General features: G+C 37.5%; 1 protein-coding gene across 9 annotated transcripts in view; it reads right to left on the bottom strand.

The window, feature by feature from the left end:
• The window catches only part of JADE3 (jade family PHD finger 3), a 133,781-nt gene that overhangs the window by 66,151 nt on the left and 50,585 nt on the right, over positions 1-17,045 (bottom strand). For 3 of the 9 annotated variants that reach the window (XM_081276924.1, XM_081276923.1, XM_081276925.1), the window contains 4 exons: positions 9,009-9,092; positions 5,638-5,694; positions 4,813-4,892; positions 1,718-1,837 (listed from right to left, as the gene is read on the bottom strand). In XM_081276924.1, the coding sequence (XP_081133050.1) occupies positions 1,718-1,837; positions 4,813-4,892; positions 5,638-5,683 (246 nt within the window). In that variant the 5' untranslated portion in view covers positions 5,684-5,694; positions 9,009-9,092. Of the gene's footprint in view, positions 1-1,717; positions 1,842-4,812; positions 4,893-5,637; positions 5,695-9,008; positions 9,093-17,045 lie in introns of those variants that run through there. The other 6 variants (XM_081276928.1, XM_081276929.1, XM_081276930.1 and 3 more) reach the window with 3 other exon arrangements.

Below are 17,045 nucleotides of genomic sequence, written 5' to 3'. Positions count from 1 at the left end.
GCGCTCTACCAACTGAGCTATATTCCCAGCTCATATGCCCTGAAGTATAAAGTAAATATATGTGATCCCATATGGATATAAATAAATAATTTTTTTAAAACCAGGAAGAAGACATAAAACTTCTTTATAGAATATTATCAAATAATATATGCTAACTAACTCTTCCCTTCAAGAAGTAAAGCTTAATCCTTGCCCAAAATCATTGCTGGGTCAGAGTAGGTCACCCTTAGTGACTTGCTTTCCAAGAACAAAATAGGAAAGGGAAAAAGAAGAACTTTACAATGGAGAAACCTCATAAATATTACCTTAACCAAATGATAAGCCCTTTATATAATACAATGAGAAGGATACTTGATCTCTGTTGTATTCTTCTCCCAAACCTTAATTATAGTCTCATTGTAAATCAAACATCAGACAAAGACAGACTGGGGAAAATTCTACAGGATACTCAATAGTACTGTTCAAGTAATGTAAAACAGGGAAAAACTCAGAAACTGTCACAATCCAGAGAAAACTGAGAAGACATGATAACTAAATGTAATGTTGTACCCTGGACTGAATACTGGAATATTAGTGGAAAAAACTGACAAAAATCCCCAAAAGCTTGGAGTTTAGTTAATATTAATGCATTGTACTGACTTTTTTAGTTTTTTTGAGGGTGATTTTTAAAATTAGCGCTTAATGGTTATACAAAAAGTTGGGTTCATTTCAACAATCTGGCTTTTTTAGTTTTGACAAATGTACTACAGTAATGTAAGATGTTAGTTAACATTCAGGGAAAAGGAAATCCAATGTGGGCTATACATGAACTCTCAATACTATCTCTGCATCTTTTCTGTAAATTTAAAATCCCCAAATAGGAAGATTATTAGAAAAAAACATGTGGCTAAATCTACACGATCACTAATGTTTAGATGATAAAAGTATGTTTTTCAAAACTATCAAGTAAAAGAGGATAAGTTACTAATTCTCAATGCCCCTAAGTATTCTAGACAAGTGGAAACTGATATAAAAGATGAATGACAATACCAGAAAAGTGCACTATGTTCAGTTAAGCAAATATCTTTATTTACTTTTCAAAGTGTGATATGTTTTCTTTTATCAGGGTTTGTTTGGGTTGTATTTTGAAGCCTAAACTAAGGTAGCCCTTGAAGAATTCATCCAGGCTACCAAACAAAATAAATGCAGTCTGATTTTGTTTTGTCCCTGTTTGCACATGAAAGGAAGTTATTTATATTTCTTAAGTGAGCTTTATAACAATTGTTTGAAACAAATGGGAACAGCAAGTAGAACCTAGAAAGTCAGATTTGAACAGAAAAGTGATACTTTGCTAATAGAAATGTGAAATAGATGGGCATAGGGGTGCATCATATAATCCCAGCTACTTGGGAGAGTGAGGCAGGGGGATCACAAGTTCGAAGGTAGTATGGGAAATTTAGGGAGACCTGTTTTAAAATAAAAAATAAAAAGGCCTGGGTATGTAGCTCAGTGGTAGAGCACTTGCCTACCTTGCATACCTTGCATAAGCCCCTGGGTTGAATCCCTAGTACTAACCACCCACCCCCCAAAAAGAAAAAAAAACTGAAAAGAAATGTCACATAAATGGATACTCTGAGAAAGCAATAAAAGGTGATATTGTTTTTGTTTTAAGACGCAAATAGGAAGAAAGAATTCACAGTGGTTCCAACTATTCCTTGATGGCTGCCCTCAGCCTCACCTGTAAGCAGTGTATGCTTGTTGTCGGGCGCGGCGGCGCACGCCTGTAATCCCAGCGATTCGGGAGTCTGAGGCACGAGGATCTCAAGTTCGAAGCCAGCATAGGCAATTTAGCAAGATCCTGTCTCGAAATAAAAAATAAAAAGGGCTGGGGATGTAGCTCAGTGGTAGAGCACCCCTGGGGTTCAATCCCCAGTACTGAAAAAAAAATAAAGGCAGCAATAAGTGCTTGTCACCTTTGCCGCTTCCCATTTACTTCCACTTCTCTTCTTTTACCAAGAGTCCTTCCACGTTCTCCTTCCAGTCTGGGTTCCCAGCCCTTGTTCAATTCTAGGCAACTGTTCTATTTTCCAATTCTACTCTCACTTAATTATGGAAACTTTTATTATAGCTATTCATAAGATAATATTGGTGCTGTCTCATATTTCTTAACTGACAAAGTTTCAATAAATATAAACAATGATTATGCCCTGCATAATTGTTCAATGCATATTAGGACAGGATTAGGCTAATAGGACAGGATTCAGGGTGAATCCAAACCTAAATTTCAGTTTTCTTTTATTTGTTCTTTCTTTCCTTCTTTTCCTGCGATAGTGGACATTGAACTCAGGAGTGCTTTACCACTGAGCTACATGCCTGAACCTTTTTATTTTCCTTTTCCTTTGTTTGTGGTGCTGGGGATTGAACCCAGGGCTTTATGCATGCTAGGCAAGCACTACCTTTGAGCTACATTCCCAGTACAATCCTTTTTATTTTTTATTTTGAGACAGGGTCTTGCTAAGTTGCCAAGGTTAGCCTTTAATTTATGATCCTCCTGCCTCAACCTCTGGAGTATCTGGGATTACAAGTGTGCACCACCAAGCCTGGCTCTACTCTTATTCAGATGACCCAGGATAAGTAACTTCTATAAGCCTCAGATTCATCACCTGCAAACAGAATACCTACTTTTTAATACCATTAAGGGAATGCAACAAAAGCATGATTTCCCCAGGTACCTTATCATGAAAATCATCTGGTATCAATTTTAAAAACTAGATCCCAGGCACCTTCCTTGTAAATATTAATGCACTAGTGCCACAGGATAGAGTTGGTCTGGAATTAGTATTTCGAACAAACATCCAGGAAGAGTCAAGTTTGGGCATAATCCAATAATAGTAGATAATCCAATCTAATTGTTATTAGATGATCTACTATACAACTCTTGGCACAAAAATCTTCAATAAATTTAGCTATGGGAGGTAGGTTTGATAATAATCATGTAATGCTGATAACACAAATAATTTCAAAGGGATGAAGCAAAGCAGAACATGGAATCAAGTTCTTCTAATGCCAAGGCTAGTTTTGTCATAGAAATATCACCAGGTTCTCCCTTTTATAACACAATGCAAAATACAAATGAAAAAATTGCTTCTAACAGCTCAGATTCCCCAATTCTTCCAACAAAAGAATGTTACTCCCACTGATCTGGAGGCCACAGGCCTCAAAATCCAAAGTCCTTGAGTTGTTTTATGTCCTACAAGGAAAGGCAACAAAGTTTTAAATCACCATTCCATAGTCAAAATCTCCTTTGAATAGGTGAGGAGTTTCTTCCACTTCCTGTTTATGTGCATTATATTCCCTGAGTTTTTCAGTATGACATAGACACATGAAAATGCACTAATATTCTATTGTGCCTAGCCAGATCTCTAGCAAAGTAAGTAAATGAAAAGTAACCTCTGAGAAAGGCAAAATGCTTTCTGGTGGATACACTGGAGCAGTACTCCTCAGTGAGTTTCTCCTTTTCCATAAGTGTGGGTGGAACCTGTGACTTGCTTCTAATCAATAGAATATAGCAAATGTGATAGGATGTCACTTCCATGATTATATTATGTTATATAAGACTCCATCTTAGCAGACTTGCTGGCTCTGAAAAAGTAAACTGCCTTATTGTAAAAATTCCTATGGAGAAGGCCACATGACAAGAAACTATAAGTGGCCTTTAGGAACTGAGTGTTTTTTTTCATCAAAAGCCAGCAGGAAAATAAAGATCTAAATCCTCCAGTTCTAAGGAGGAATTCTGCCAACAATCTGAATGAGCTTGAAAGTGAATTCTTCTCTAGTTCAGCTTCCAGATGAGAATATATCCTAGTCAGCACAGGGATTGCTGCTTTGAAAAATCCTGAACACAGAATGTAGTCATAATGTGCCCAGGTTCCTGACCTACAGAAAGTGAGATAATGAATGAGTGCTGCTTCTTAAGCTACTAATTTTGTGATCATGTATAATGCAACAACAGATAACTAATACAATATCTTTTCCTTTATAGCCAAGAAGTTCACTCATAGTATAAATGAAGATACACAAGATCAGCTTCTCATCATTTAATTATCACAGAGGAAAGTCTGTATGATCCACTAAACCATTACCAAGTCCAAGTGTAATTCTGGCACTTTGCTATCCTTGGGGCAGAAGAGGATCAGACTCATAAGGAGTGACCCCCCCCCTTTTTTTCTGGACCAGCAGTGCTCCAAGGGCCACAGCTCAGATTCCAGACCTCTTGGTCCTTTCCTTTTCCATCCACAACTTTCTAATCTCTCCTTTCCTGTACCATCTCCCACCTGCTAATCTAGCTCTTTTCAATCATAGGTCAGGAGATCCTTCCCAGTTCTCTGGGTCTCTCTGACTTTCTGACAAGAGGAGGAATATTCTAAAGACAGGCACTTGTCATTACCAAAAATGACAACAGGGGGCTGGGGATGTGGTTCAAGTGGTAACACGCTCACCTGGCATTCGTGGGGCCATGCACAGGGCGCTGGGTTCAATCCTCAGCACCACATAAAATAAAAAATAAAGATGTTGTGTCCACCAAAAACTGAAAAATAAATATTAAAAAATTCTCTCTCTCTCTTTAAAAAAATGAAAGCAGTATAAAGATTATTTTTCTCTCAGAGAGGAAAGGAAATGGAATCTTTCTGGAAAATAAACAAACTCATTGGAAAACAGCTTTATCTGCTGGCATATGCTTTACTTTGCACATCTTCAGATTCTGGATATTGTATGAGGCAGGATGTAGCTATCTGTTTTTTTTAAGTCTAAAAATTAAATATATTATCTCACCTCAGCAGGTTTCTTGTGTTCTTTTGGATTTTTTGACTTGCTCCTATACATTGGGCCAGGAGTAAAGGAAGTGGAAGGACCTGTAAAAGATAATTAGAAAAAAATACTAAGATGTACTACCCACTAATGTAACTAAATGACATAAAACTAAACGCCATCCAAGAGAATTATGAAATATATGATAGACAAGACAGCAGAGATCTCTTACTACTACATAAAATAACTGTACCCAAGAGAGTCTCACAATGGAGTTTAATAACATTTATAGGTGACCTTCTCAACTGCAAAAACTTCAATAATGCCAAGGCTGGAAAGATTCAATTTGGTGTAATTACACCTCATTGTATTTTGGAATTTCCTAGAGAAAATGTATCTGGGAAAACTAAAAATATGGAGCACATATTCTGTGTATCCTTAAGCACTTCCTCAAAGGCTGGTATTAGGGCCTTTATAAACAATGACCTATAATCAAACATTTAGTGCCCTAGCTACAATTAGAATCAGAGTTTACAATTTATACTCCTATACTTACTTTCTTTTCTAAAGAAACTCTGTTAAATCATTATTAGATTTGGCTTTTGCTTTTTAGGAAAAATAAAAGCAAAAAACAATGTTATATGCCATACAAAACTGACTCTTCCACCTAATTTATCTATCTATAATGAAATTTAAATGAGTAGGAAAAAGGGACTCTGAACTTTTCTTCCCAGAAATATTTTTTTTAACTATGAGAAGATACATGAAATGGTTTATTCTCAAATCAAAGAAGAAATCCTCAAGGGGTATAGATATTATGGTTACTAGTTGCCAGCCAGTTCTACTCACACTCGTCTGAACTGTCACTGCTGGTGAGAGTCTTATGGCGTTTCATCCTGAAGCATCCTGGGAAAGAGAACAATACTGAATGAAGCAGTCAATATACATGGGAGGTCAGTCAACACTATCCCACAGATTCCAGAAGTAGCAGCAGGAAAATCACACCAAGTAAATGATTTCTATTAAGAATATTCTCAAATGGCCTAGAGTAAATGGAAAAAATACTACCAAATCCTATAATACAAAGTGTGTGGACGACTAGGTGAGGCCACACATTAGCCTTAGGAGGAAGCCCAAGCCACAGAGGATGAGTAGTATAGTGCTGGCTAGAGCCTCAGATGTGTCCATTGTCATCAAAACAAAGAAGGGCAGCTGAGGTTGTCTTCAGACAGAGATCCCAACGAGGGAAGAGCAGGAAGGGAAACATAAAAACAGAACTGTCAAGGGTTGAAGCTGAAAGGCATGAGACATGGCTGGCTGAAGAATGAATAAGCATGACCATTCTTTTTTTTCTGCCTATACTTTTTTCCTTTCTCTGTCCTCATCTCCCAAACAAGTAGCCTAATCTAAAATTATAACTGTACATACATAGTAAAAAATGTTACAGAAAATTCCTATATTGGAGCGCTCAAGTGGTAGCGCGCTTGCCTAGCATGCATGAGGCACTGGGTTCGATTCTCAGCACCACATAAAAATAAAATAAAGATATTGTGTCCACCTAAAACTAAAAAATAAATATTAAAAAAGAAAATTCCTATGTTGTGAAGAATGAATATTTTGGACGAAAACTTCTAGTGGTTCAAGTGTCCTTCCCAGAATGTGGCCAGTAACAGATAAAGGAGATTTCACCCTTCTGGGAAAACAATGGCACTGCAGTATATGAAAAAAGAAGATACTGACACTTCAACTCACAAAATGTTGAAAATACAATATAAACTAAAAAAGACAGTGACAGTGCTACAAAATGTTACTAAGGGCTACCCCAGTTCTATAGGGAATAATGATCAGGGATAGTACCTTAGAGTCACTCATATACACTATGGAGGAGGTAGTAATACCAGTACATGACCACTTTGAGCAATTATGAATACATCAACAAGACAGTATGTTAAACGGCTTAGAGTTCTACTTCTGGCATGACAGTGTAAGGAGCTCTGTAGACTCACACTGCAGTGAAACTGGTGAAAATTCTTTCAATTAAATAACAACCCCCCCCCCCCCAAACCAATCATTTAGTCTCTGGAAGTGATCCTAAAGGCATACAGCAAATGAAGAAGCATTTATTCAAGAAGATCTACTAAAACTCTGTAAATAAAATGGGAATCTGTGGTATATGGACCTAGACCCACTCCCTCTGTCTCTCTTCCCAGCACAGGTTTTGTGAGATTGGTGCAGCTACATAGGGCTCACTCTCCCTTAGCTCCCAGCTGGCAGCCTTACTTGCTGGGAGAACCAGATGTCAGCACTTCTTATTCTGTTTTTAGCTAGATGCTGCTGAAGCTAAGTTCTAGGTAAGTGTGGCTGAGAGGTAAGGGCTTTTTCTTCCACATAGTTCCCACTCATGAGATGGAGGCTGTTTTTGGTGTGGTGCCACCCAGAATGCTGATTACTCTGGCCCTAGCTTGTGGGGTTGGGGTTCTGCACTAGGAAAGGCAAACCTAGGAGACCTGAGGTTGCCATGCCCCTCAGAGGGAAGGCACAATGTTGTCCCCATTCCATGATATCTAAGCTCAGAGATACTTCCTAGGGAGAGGCAGGTCATACAGAAGAGGGCTGCAATTCTATCATCAATGGAACTGACTTCATCTGCAGCTGACTACTATACAACAGATAACCAAGCAGAGATAGCAGGGAGAAGCCACATAGGATCAGAAGAAACATCCCTCTCTCTCTTCGTGGTGCTGGGATTGCACCCCTTGAGCTTTATACATGCTAGACAAGCACTAGACCACTGAACTAGGCCCTAGCTTCAGAAAAAAACTCAAACACTGGTCTTTGCAATTATCCCTTTAAAGGAGGCCTAATTTGATTGGATAAATTCATGTGGCAATTTATACCCCAGGACATTATTAAAAACAATAGAACAATCAGGAGCAATTAGTGGAATTTAAAAGCTGGGTATGGTCAGAAAGACAACTAAAAGGAGCCCTGTTAAAAACCACTGTCACCCCTGGTGACTGTGAACATATGGAGTTTGTGCCCTTGAGAAACAACAGAGGCTTCACACTGCAGGCCAGGGGTGGGAACTGAATAAATAGATTTCAATACAAGAATTTAGCCAGTCACTACAGAAGGAAATAAGCAAATAACAATAAAAAACCATGTGTGGGGGTCAGTGCCAAGAGTTACTATATTATCTAAAACATTCAGTTTCCAACAAAAAAATGGTGAAACATTTTAAGAAGCATAAGAGTATGACCCAAACACTAGCAAAATACAAAACGAAACAAAAAAAACAAGCAACAGAAACTGCCTGTGAAAGCAACCATTTGTTGGAATTAATAAGCACAGACTTCAGAGTTGAAATTAATCATGTAAATATACTCAAAGAACTAAAGAAAACCATGCCTGAAATCCAAGCTACTCAGGAATCTGAGGCAGGAGGATTGAAAATTTGAGGCCAGTCTGGAACTTAGCAAGAAACTGTCTCAAAGTAAACAGGGCTGGGGATGCACTTCAGTGTTTGCCTAGCATGCACAAGGCCTTGGGTTCAATCCTCAGTATTGCAGAAAAGCAACACCCCACCTCCACCAAATAAGTAAACGAAAGCACAATGTTAATGCTTTGGTCAAACAGAGAATATCAATAATTATAAAAAAGAATCCAACAGAAATTTTAGTGTTGAGAACTACAATTAGTGAAAATCCACTAAAAGGCTTCAAAAGTAGTCTTAAACTGAAAGAAAAAAGAATTGGTGAACTTGAAATAGTTTATCAACAGAGATTGTGTGAATTTTAGAGAGAAAAAGAGGTAGAGAAAAATTAACAGAGCCTCAGAGAAATGTGGGACACCATTAAACATATTGTATATATAAGATAAGTAACAGAAGGAGAGGAAAAAAGGAGCAGAAAAAATACATTTGAAAAATTTCTCAGGGCTGGAGTTGTAGCTCAATGGCAGAGCACTTGCCTAGCATGTGTGAGGGTTTGATCCTCAGCATCATATAAACAAAGGAAAGGCACTGTATATGTATAATCAACTAAAAAATATTTAAAAAACCCTTCTCAATGAAAAATATTAATTTACATACATAGGGCACTGAACAAACTCCAAGTAGAATAAATGCAGAGATTTACAAATACCACAATAAAATTTGCTGAAAGCCAAACACAAGGAAAAATATTGGAAAGCAAGAAGGGAAAAAAAAATTTTCCACTTACAAAAGAACCCCAATAAGATTAACAGCGGACTTCTCATCAGAAATGACGGAAGCCAGAAGGCTCTGTGATGATGGTTGCACGTTTCTGTGAATATATTAAAAATCACTGAGTTGTATACTTATAAGTCAGTGAACTATGTAGTATAAGACTTATATCTCAATAATGCTATTACAACAACAAAATAATTGTTATCAAAAAGTAACGTATAATTTATTTATTTTTATTTTTTGAGGTACTGAGGATTGAGCCCAGGAGTACTCTACCACTGAGCTATATTCCCAACCCTTTTAAATTTTTTTTTTATCTTGATACAGGCCTCACTAAATTGCCAATGCTGGCTTCCAACTTGCTATCCTTCTGTCTCAGCCTCCCAAGTAGCTGGGATTACAGATTCTTGCCACCATGCTGGGATAGTGATGTACAATTTAAAGTCACAATGAGTTGGGTATGGTGGCACACATCTGCAAACCCGGCAGCTTAGGAGGGTAAAGTCCTAAGGAACTTAGTGAGACCCTGTCTTAAAATAAAAATTATTTTAAAAAGGCTGGGAATGTGGCTCAGTGGTTAAGTGCTCCTGGGTTCAATCTCTGGTAACAAAAAAATTTTTTTTAAAGTCACAATCAATATAGAAATTTAAACAGAAATAAAAGTAATATATTTTCTATTTCCTACTAAATGTATAAATCTACTTACAGTAGCACTTCATTTGCCTAATATTATAAGGGATGATCTACATATGTAAATTTTCCAGATAAATGTCTTGTCCAAAGATTTAAAATCCTAAGTATTATTAACAGGAGCTTTTCTTACCAGGAGGTGGGAGGATGGGAAAAATGGAGGAAGTGTTGGGAATTGATATTGGCCAAAATATATTGTTATATTGTGTGCATGCATGAATATTTAACAACAAATCCCACTATTATGTAAAACTATAATGTGCCAATAAAAATGTGGGAACAAGGAGCTTTGCTTTTTCTTTTTCTTTCAGTACTGGAGATTGAACCCAGGTACACTTTACCACTAAGGTATACCCTCAGTCCTTTTTAGTTTTTACTCTGAGGCAGAATTTTTGCTATATAGCAGAGGCTGGCCTCGAACTTGTGATACTTTGCCCCAGCCTCCCAAGTCTCTGTGATTATAGGTGTGTGCCACCAAGACGCACTAAAGGGAGCTTTTCAAAAATATCTATTTAAAGGGCTGTGGCTGTGGCTCAGCAGTAGAGCACTCATCTCGCATGTGTAAGGCCCTGGGTTCGAACCTCAGCACCACATAAATAAAATAAAAAGGTATTATGTCCACCTACAACTAAAAATATTTAAAAAATATCTATTTAAGCCAGCCATGGTACTTACTGAATGCTTATAACCCCTACTCAGGAGATGGAGGCAGGAGGATCAAAAGACCAAGGCCTGCCTAGGCAACTTAAAGAGACCCTGTCTCAAAATAAAAAAAAGGGCTGGGGATATAGCTTAATGGTACAATGCTTGCCCAGTATGCGAGAGGCCATGGATTTGGGTCCCCAGTGCCAACCAAAAAACAATCTATTTATCTGGGCTAAGGTGTAGCTCAGTGGGAAGACACTTGCCTAGCATGGGTAAGGCCCTGGATTTGATCCCCAGCACCACAAAATAAATAAAATATAAAATATTTATTCATTTTCTAACATTGCAGTATCAAATTACCACAAACTTAGTGTATCAAAATAACACAAATTTATTATCTTACAGGTTATTGGGTCAGAAGCTTGACACAGGTCTCACTGGGCTAAAATTAAGATGTCAGCAGAGCTGCAATTCTTTCTAGAAGGCTCCTTGGATCCTGGCTACCTTTCTCCATATTCAAAACCAGAAACATTGCATCTCTGATATGTCATAATATCTCATTCTCTGACCCTTCTCCAGGTGAAGAGAAAGTCTTCAAGATCTAGAGCCAAGCAAAGGATTCTTATATTTGATATCCAAAACATGATTTGTCAAAGAAAAATTTGCCTTTATTAAATCGAAAAACTTTTGCTCTAAAAGAGACCCCGTGAAGAAGATGCACAAAATAGCTGAGTGTGGTGGTGTGCACCTGTGGTCCCAGCTACTTGGGAGGCTGAGGTGGGATGATCACTTGAATCCATGAGAGTGAGACCAGCTTGGGCAACACAGTGAAAAACCATCTTTAAAAAAAAGATACAAAACAAGCTACAAAATGGAACATAACAGTCATACATATTATACATATGTCATATTTATTACAAAACATATCTGACAATAAACTTATATTAGAAATACTTAATGCATAAAACTCAACAGCAAGGAAACAAATGGCCCAATTAAAATGAACAGACATTTAACCAAAAAGGACATGCAAATAAGCACATAAAATGATGTTCAACATCATTGCACATTAGGGAAATACAAATTTAAACCATAACAAGCTATCACTACACATTTATTAGAATGGCTAAAGTAAAAAATGAAAATTTACTGGAGAAAATATGGAGAAACTGTTATCATTCACACGTTGCTAGTGGAAATGTAAAATGGTACAACTGTTCTAGAAAACAATTTGGTCATATCTTAAAAAATTAAAAATGCAATGGCCATACAACCCAGGAACTGCACTCCTAGGCATTTATCACAGAAATGAAAATTTATGTTCACACAAGTATTTATAGTAGCTTTATTAATAATAGCCCCAAACTGGAAGTAATTGACATGTCTTTTAACAGAAGAATGGTTCAACAATATGTGGAACATTCACACTATAGAATACTACTCAGTAATAAAAAGGGACAAAGTAGGGGCTGGGGTTGTGGCTCAGAGGTAGAGTGCTTACCTAGCTCATGTGGGGTGCTGGGTTTGATCCTCAACACCACATAAAAATAAAATAAAGGTATTGTATCCAACTATAACTAAAAATATTTTTTAAAGGGACAAAGTATTGATACATACATGTTATAACATGTAAAACAAATACAAAACAGGTTAAAAACACTTAGCAAAAACATTACATACTCAGTGAAAGAAGTCATACAAAGAAGACCACTTATTGTATGATTCCATTTATATGAAATATCTAGAATAGGCAAATCTATAGAGATAAGAAATAGATGTGTGGCTGCCTAGGATTGGGGGTGAGAACTGGGACTAAAAGCAAATGAGTAACATGCTCTTTTGGGGGCAATGGGAATATTCTAAATTTGTATGATGGTGATGGTTGTACACTTTTGTAAATGTATTAAATTCCACAGAATTTCACACTTTAAATGGATGAATTTTTTGGTATTTAAATTGTACCTAATAAGGCTAAAAAAAAAAAACCTTTAAAATTATTTAACATTTTACCAATGAGAACTGTTTAAGTAGCATCAAAGAGAACAGCAATAGGCTAGGTGCAGTGGTGCACACCTATAATCCCAGTGACTTGGGAGGCTAAGGCAGGAGGATCACAGAGTAAAGGATAGCCTTGGCAACTTAATGAGACCCTGTCTCAAAATAAAAAAAATTAAAGGGCAGGGATGATGTAGCTCAGTGGTAGGGTGCCCCCTAGGTTTAATCCCCAGTATTACCAAAGAAAAAATAAAGGAGGAGGAGGAAGGAAGAGAAGAAAGGAGGAAGAGGAGGAGGAGGAGGAGGAGGGGAAGGAGAAAAGGAAGAAGAGGAGGAAGGGGAGAAAGAGGAGCAACAGTAACAGCAAACCCAGCAGGCCAGCTTCATTCAGTTGGAGGAAGAGAAAGAGGAGGAAGAACAACAGCAATGCCAGACAGCTTCACTCATTTAATTTACACATCTGAGTTTGTGACCCTTGACTTAAATGTTTCTGGGTCTCAGTCCCTCCTGGTCAGCAGCCCTTGCCATTCTCCCAAACTGAGCCTCCTTCCAGGCCTTGGTTTTATCTGACCAGCTAACCTTCACCCTAGACTGTAATCACAGCAGGAGGGACCATTAGGGGGACCATTCCTGGGAAAGTGCAGGGAGCTGGAGGCAGAACTACAACAGTAGAAAGGTTCTGATCAAAAAAGATTATATGATTTCATTCTAGGTGCCCTTCTCTATACATCAATAGAAAAATTTTGTCTTGTGAATGCAGCCTCCAAATGGATGACTCATGATGGAACTGAGGGCAACAAATGCCATAGGAGAGATATATCATTCTCTAAAACTCAATGGACAAAGCCAAGTGAGCATGGATTCTCTTTCATCTCCCTGAGAGTTTCAGGAGTCCTAAGACTTCTTATGAAATAGATACTCTAAGACTTTTTATAAGATAGATACTCCTTTCATATGAAGTTCTGACTTTATGAGCTTCAGATAAAATTATTTCTCTATTTTCTATAATACTCTATTCTTCAAGTAAAAGAGTTACCAAACTATTCTTTTTTTTAAAGAGAGAGAGAGAGGGAGAGAGAGAGAATTTTTTAATATTTATTTATTTTTTAGTTCTCAGCGGACACAGCATCTTTGTTGGTATGTGGTGCTGAGGATCAAACCCGGGCCGCACGCATGCCAGGCGAGCGCGCTACCGCTTGAGCCACATCCCCAGCCCCAAACTATTCTTTACATAGGGAGATTTTTAAGAATCTGCAAAACTTGATATTCTTTAAACTATTACAGAAACAACCATTTAAAAAATTTAGATGACAACCAAAAATTTTGTGTTCTCAGTAAAGAACCTGGGAAAGAGATTATCTAATACTAGTAACACCAGCCTTGGGAAATAAGAAACTGATCTGTCAATGATTTCCAGGAAAGAAAACAAAGCAAGCTCACTTATAGGTTTAAGCTATTAAAGTCCACTCATCTGCCTGTCCATTTCCATGACACCATTACTTTTTTTTTTAACAGTTGTAGATGGATAGCATGCCTTTATTCATTTTTTTATGTGGTGCTGAGTATTGAACCCAGTACCTCACACATGCTAGGCAAGTGTTCGGCCACTGAGCTACAGCCCCAGCCCTACTGTTTTAATTACTGTAGGAAAAATGACAGAGAGTAGTAAATATCAGCAGAATGATTCCATGATGGTAAATATTTAGATCTATCTTTATTCATTGTTTCTAATTATAAACAGCAATCCTATATGTATCAGCAGTAGTCATTTTACAGATGAAGAAACTGGGGCTTAGAAGCCTTAAAGCCACATGCTTGGAGCAGAAGGCAGAGCTGGCAAGTAAAATGGCAATGAGTATTTCAGATTGACCCTGAAGCCCAAGGCAGGCAAGAGGGATGACAGCAGATACTGCTCCTTCTAAGCTCAGTCTCCTTGGCATGGCCTGTAAAGCCTACAGTGTTCTGGCTTTAGTCTACCACTTCTCACTACCTGCTGCTTCCCTGCCTCCCTCAATCATCCTGCACATGCTAGGCCCCATGTGATTCTGTGAAAACATCACTTTATTTCATACTTCCTGACTTTGAGGATCTTCCTGCTGCCTACAATTCCATCTCCTACCCCATTTATCCTGACTAGCCCATTTTCCCCTTACTTGGTCCTACTCATTTCTTAGATGAACCTCAGTGAAGCTCCTTACATACCCCTCCTATGAAATTATTTACTCCCTTAATTTCTATCCAAATTTCTGCACCAGCACAAGGTACTTCACTTGTATTGTAAATATTTTTTTACATGTTCAGCTGTATCACTATCACAAGTATCTTTAAAGCAGGGACTGTGTCATATTCATCTCATACCTAAGGCTGAGACAGTATCCTGCACAAAGTAAACACACAAAAGAATAATAGACACTGTGGTGCTCCACCCATGTCTTCTTTACTATACTAGTATACCTACCTCCTAGCCACTGCCTATGACTGCAAATAACTTGTAGCGTCCCCTTTTTCCCAAAAAACTGATGATCATACTCTCCTGAACTCCCTCCCAGGGGTAGTAAGCAGTCAATAATTGCTCCACCCCACTAGTCCTCAAAACATACCAAGGCTAGAGTTTACTAAGACCACAAATATTCTTAATGGGTTTCTTCCTCTTCCCTACCTTGCTGCCCTCTCTCCTTCAGTTTTCTCCTGAGAGCACTCCTTAATAAATCATGTATGTTTTAATAACATGTCAGTTCTGCTCCTAGGCATCCCTACAATATGTGAATCTATATTATGTCATATTTTTTACAATTTTTATTTTAGTTGTTGACATTTTTTAAAAAAAAATTTTAAAGATAGAGTGAGAGAGAGAGAGAGAGAATTTTTTAATATTTATTTTTTAGTTTTTGGAGGACACAACATCTTTGTTGGTATGTGGTGCTGAGGATCGAACCCAGGCCGCACGCATGCCAGGCGAGCACGCTACCACTTGAGCCACATCCCCAGCCCGTTGACAGACCTTTTATTTTTTTTATTTATATGTGGTGCTGAGAATCAAACCCAGTGCCTCACACAAACTAGGCAAGTGCACTACCGCTGAGCCACAGCCCCAAGCCCCTATGTCATATATATTTTTAAAATTATCATATAAGGGCTGGAGTTGTGGCTCAGCGGTAGAGTGCTTGCCTAGCATGTGTGAGGCCCTGGGTTCAATCCTCAGCACCACATGAAAGAAAGGAAGAAAGGAAGAAAGGAAGAAAGAAAGGTAGGTATTGTTTCCAACTACATCTAAAAAATAAATATTAAAAAAATTACCATATAAAATTACTATAAAAGATGAATAAGTCCTAGAGATCAGTCAAGCTCAATGCCTATAGCTAATGATATTAAACTGTCTGCTTAACTTTGTATTTAAGAGGACTGGTCTTCATGCTAAGTATTCTTATAAGAGGAGAACAGAAGGAAGACTTTTCGAGTTGATGGACAGGTTTATGGCATAGACTGGGATAATGATTTTCACAAGTGTGTAGTTATCTCCAAACTCATCAAGTTATATATATTAACTATGAAGAGTCTTTTGTATGTTAATTTTTTTTTAAAAAAGAAAGATGCCATAGAAGGACTAGTTCTCTCTAGTAGATCAGATATACCCTAAAGTTGCAGCAACCCAAGTATTGAGCATGATGCTCAATGACATCCAGAAAGCATACAACACTATAGGCAAATACTTGTTTTTTTTTTTGTGATATCCTTGCCAAAATATTCATTTAAGAACTGGAAGAGCAAGAGAACTGGTAAGGTCTTCAATCATCGAAGAAACCCTTAGTAAAAAAAGAGGAACAAAGAACATAAAAGATGATAGAAATTGTAAATTTTTATTTGTACCATAAAAAACCTACTTCATAATAAAATGTTTTGTTAAATAAAACCATAAATAGGTAAAGTACAATTTTGAAGTAACTCAATGCGATGTGTCTCAAGGTCTTACATTTCAGTATGCTATTCAGTTGTTTATTTCTGGTTCTCTATTTAGGGTAAATGCAGTTTTTTCTTTCTTATCTCCCACAATGAGTTTTCCTTTGTTTTGGCAGAAATAAATGTACATTAGACCTCACCTTCCACTACTGGAAACAGCAATTTGATGCCAGTTTTTAGCTCTTATTCCTACTATAATCTCAACCACTGTGATTAACAGCACACTGATTAATTTTAATAGTGACCATAAGCTAGGCAAAATATAAATGTCTGTAGTAAATGTCTTCACTGGGTGAAACACCCTTTCAAAGGAGCACTGTCTGGAAGTCAACCCAACTGGGATTATTTGAGAAAAAAAGCTAAAGTTTGTGGTTTGGTGGCTACTTGACTCCTAATTAATGTTCCCATAGTATTGCATGCAGGTAAGGAAAAGGGAAAGTGTTAAAGACAGTCCTTTCATTCTCTACGAGACACCCAGGAAACAAACTTATGAAATGTATGGTCAGTGCAAGAAGTCCCTATTCACTGTTCTCTGTGGGCCCATGAAACAGCTTAAAAAATATTCTAAGGCTCTACTTTAAACACATTCACACCCTTTGATCCAGCAATTTTACTTCTAACATTCCTATTTGAAAAAGTAATCCAAAGCAAAGAAAATGATTTATGAACAAAAATGTCTGTCACAATTCCATAATAAAAATAAGAAACCTAGCTAATACACAAGAGGAATAACTAAAGTACATTAATATTATAGTATTTCATC

This window comes from Spermophilus citellus (genome assembly GCF_964194105.1).
Source record: "Spermophilus citellus genome assembly, chromosome: X".
Lineage (NCBI taxonomy): Eukaryota > Metazoa > Chordata > Mammalia > Rodentia > Sciuridae > Spermophilus > Spermophilus citellus.
This window is presented reverse-complemented; position numbering and strand designations above follow the sequence as displayed.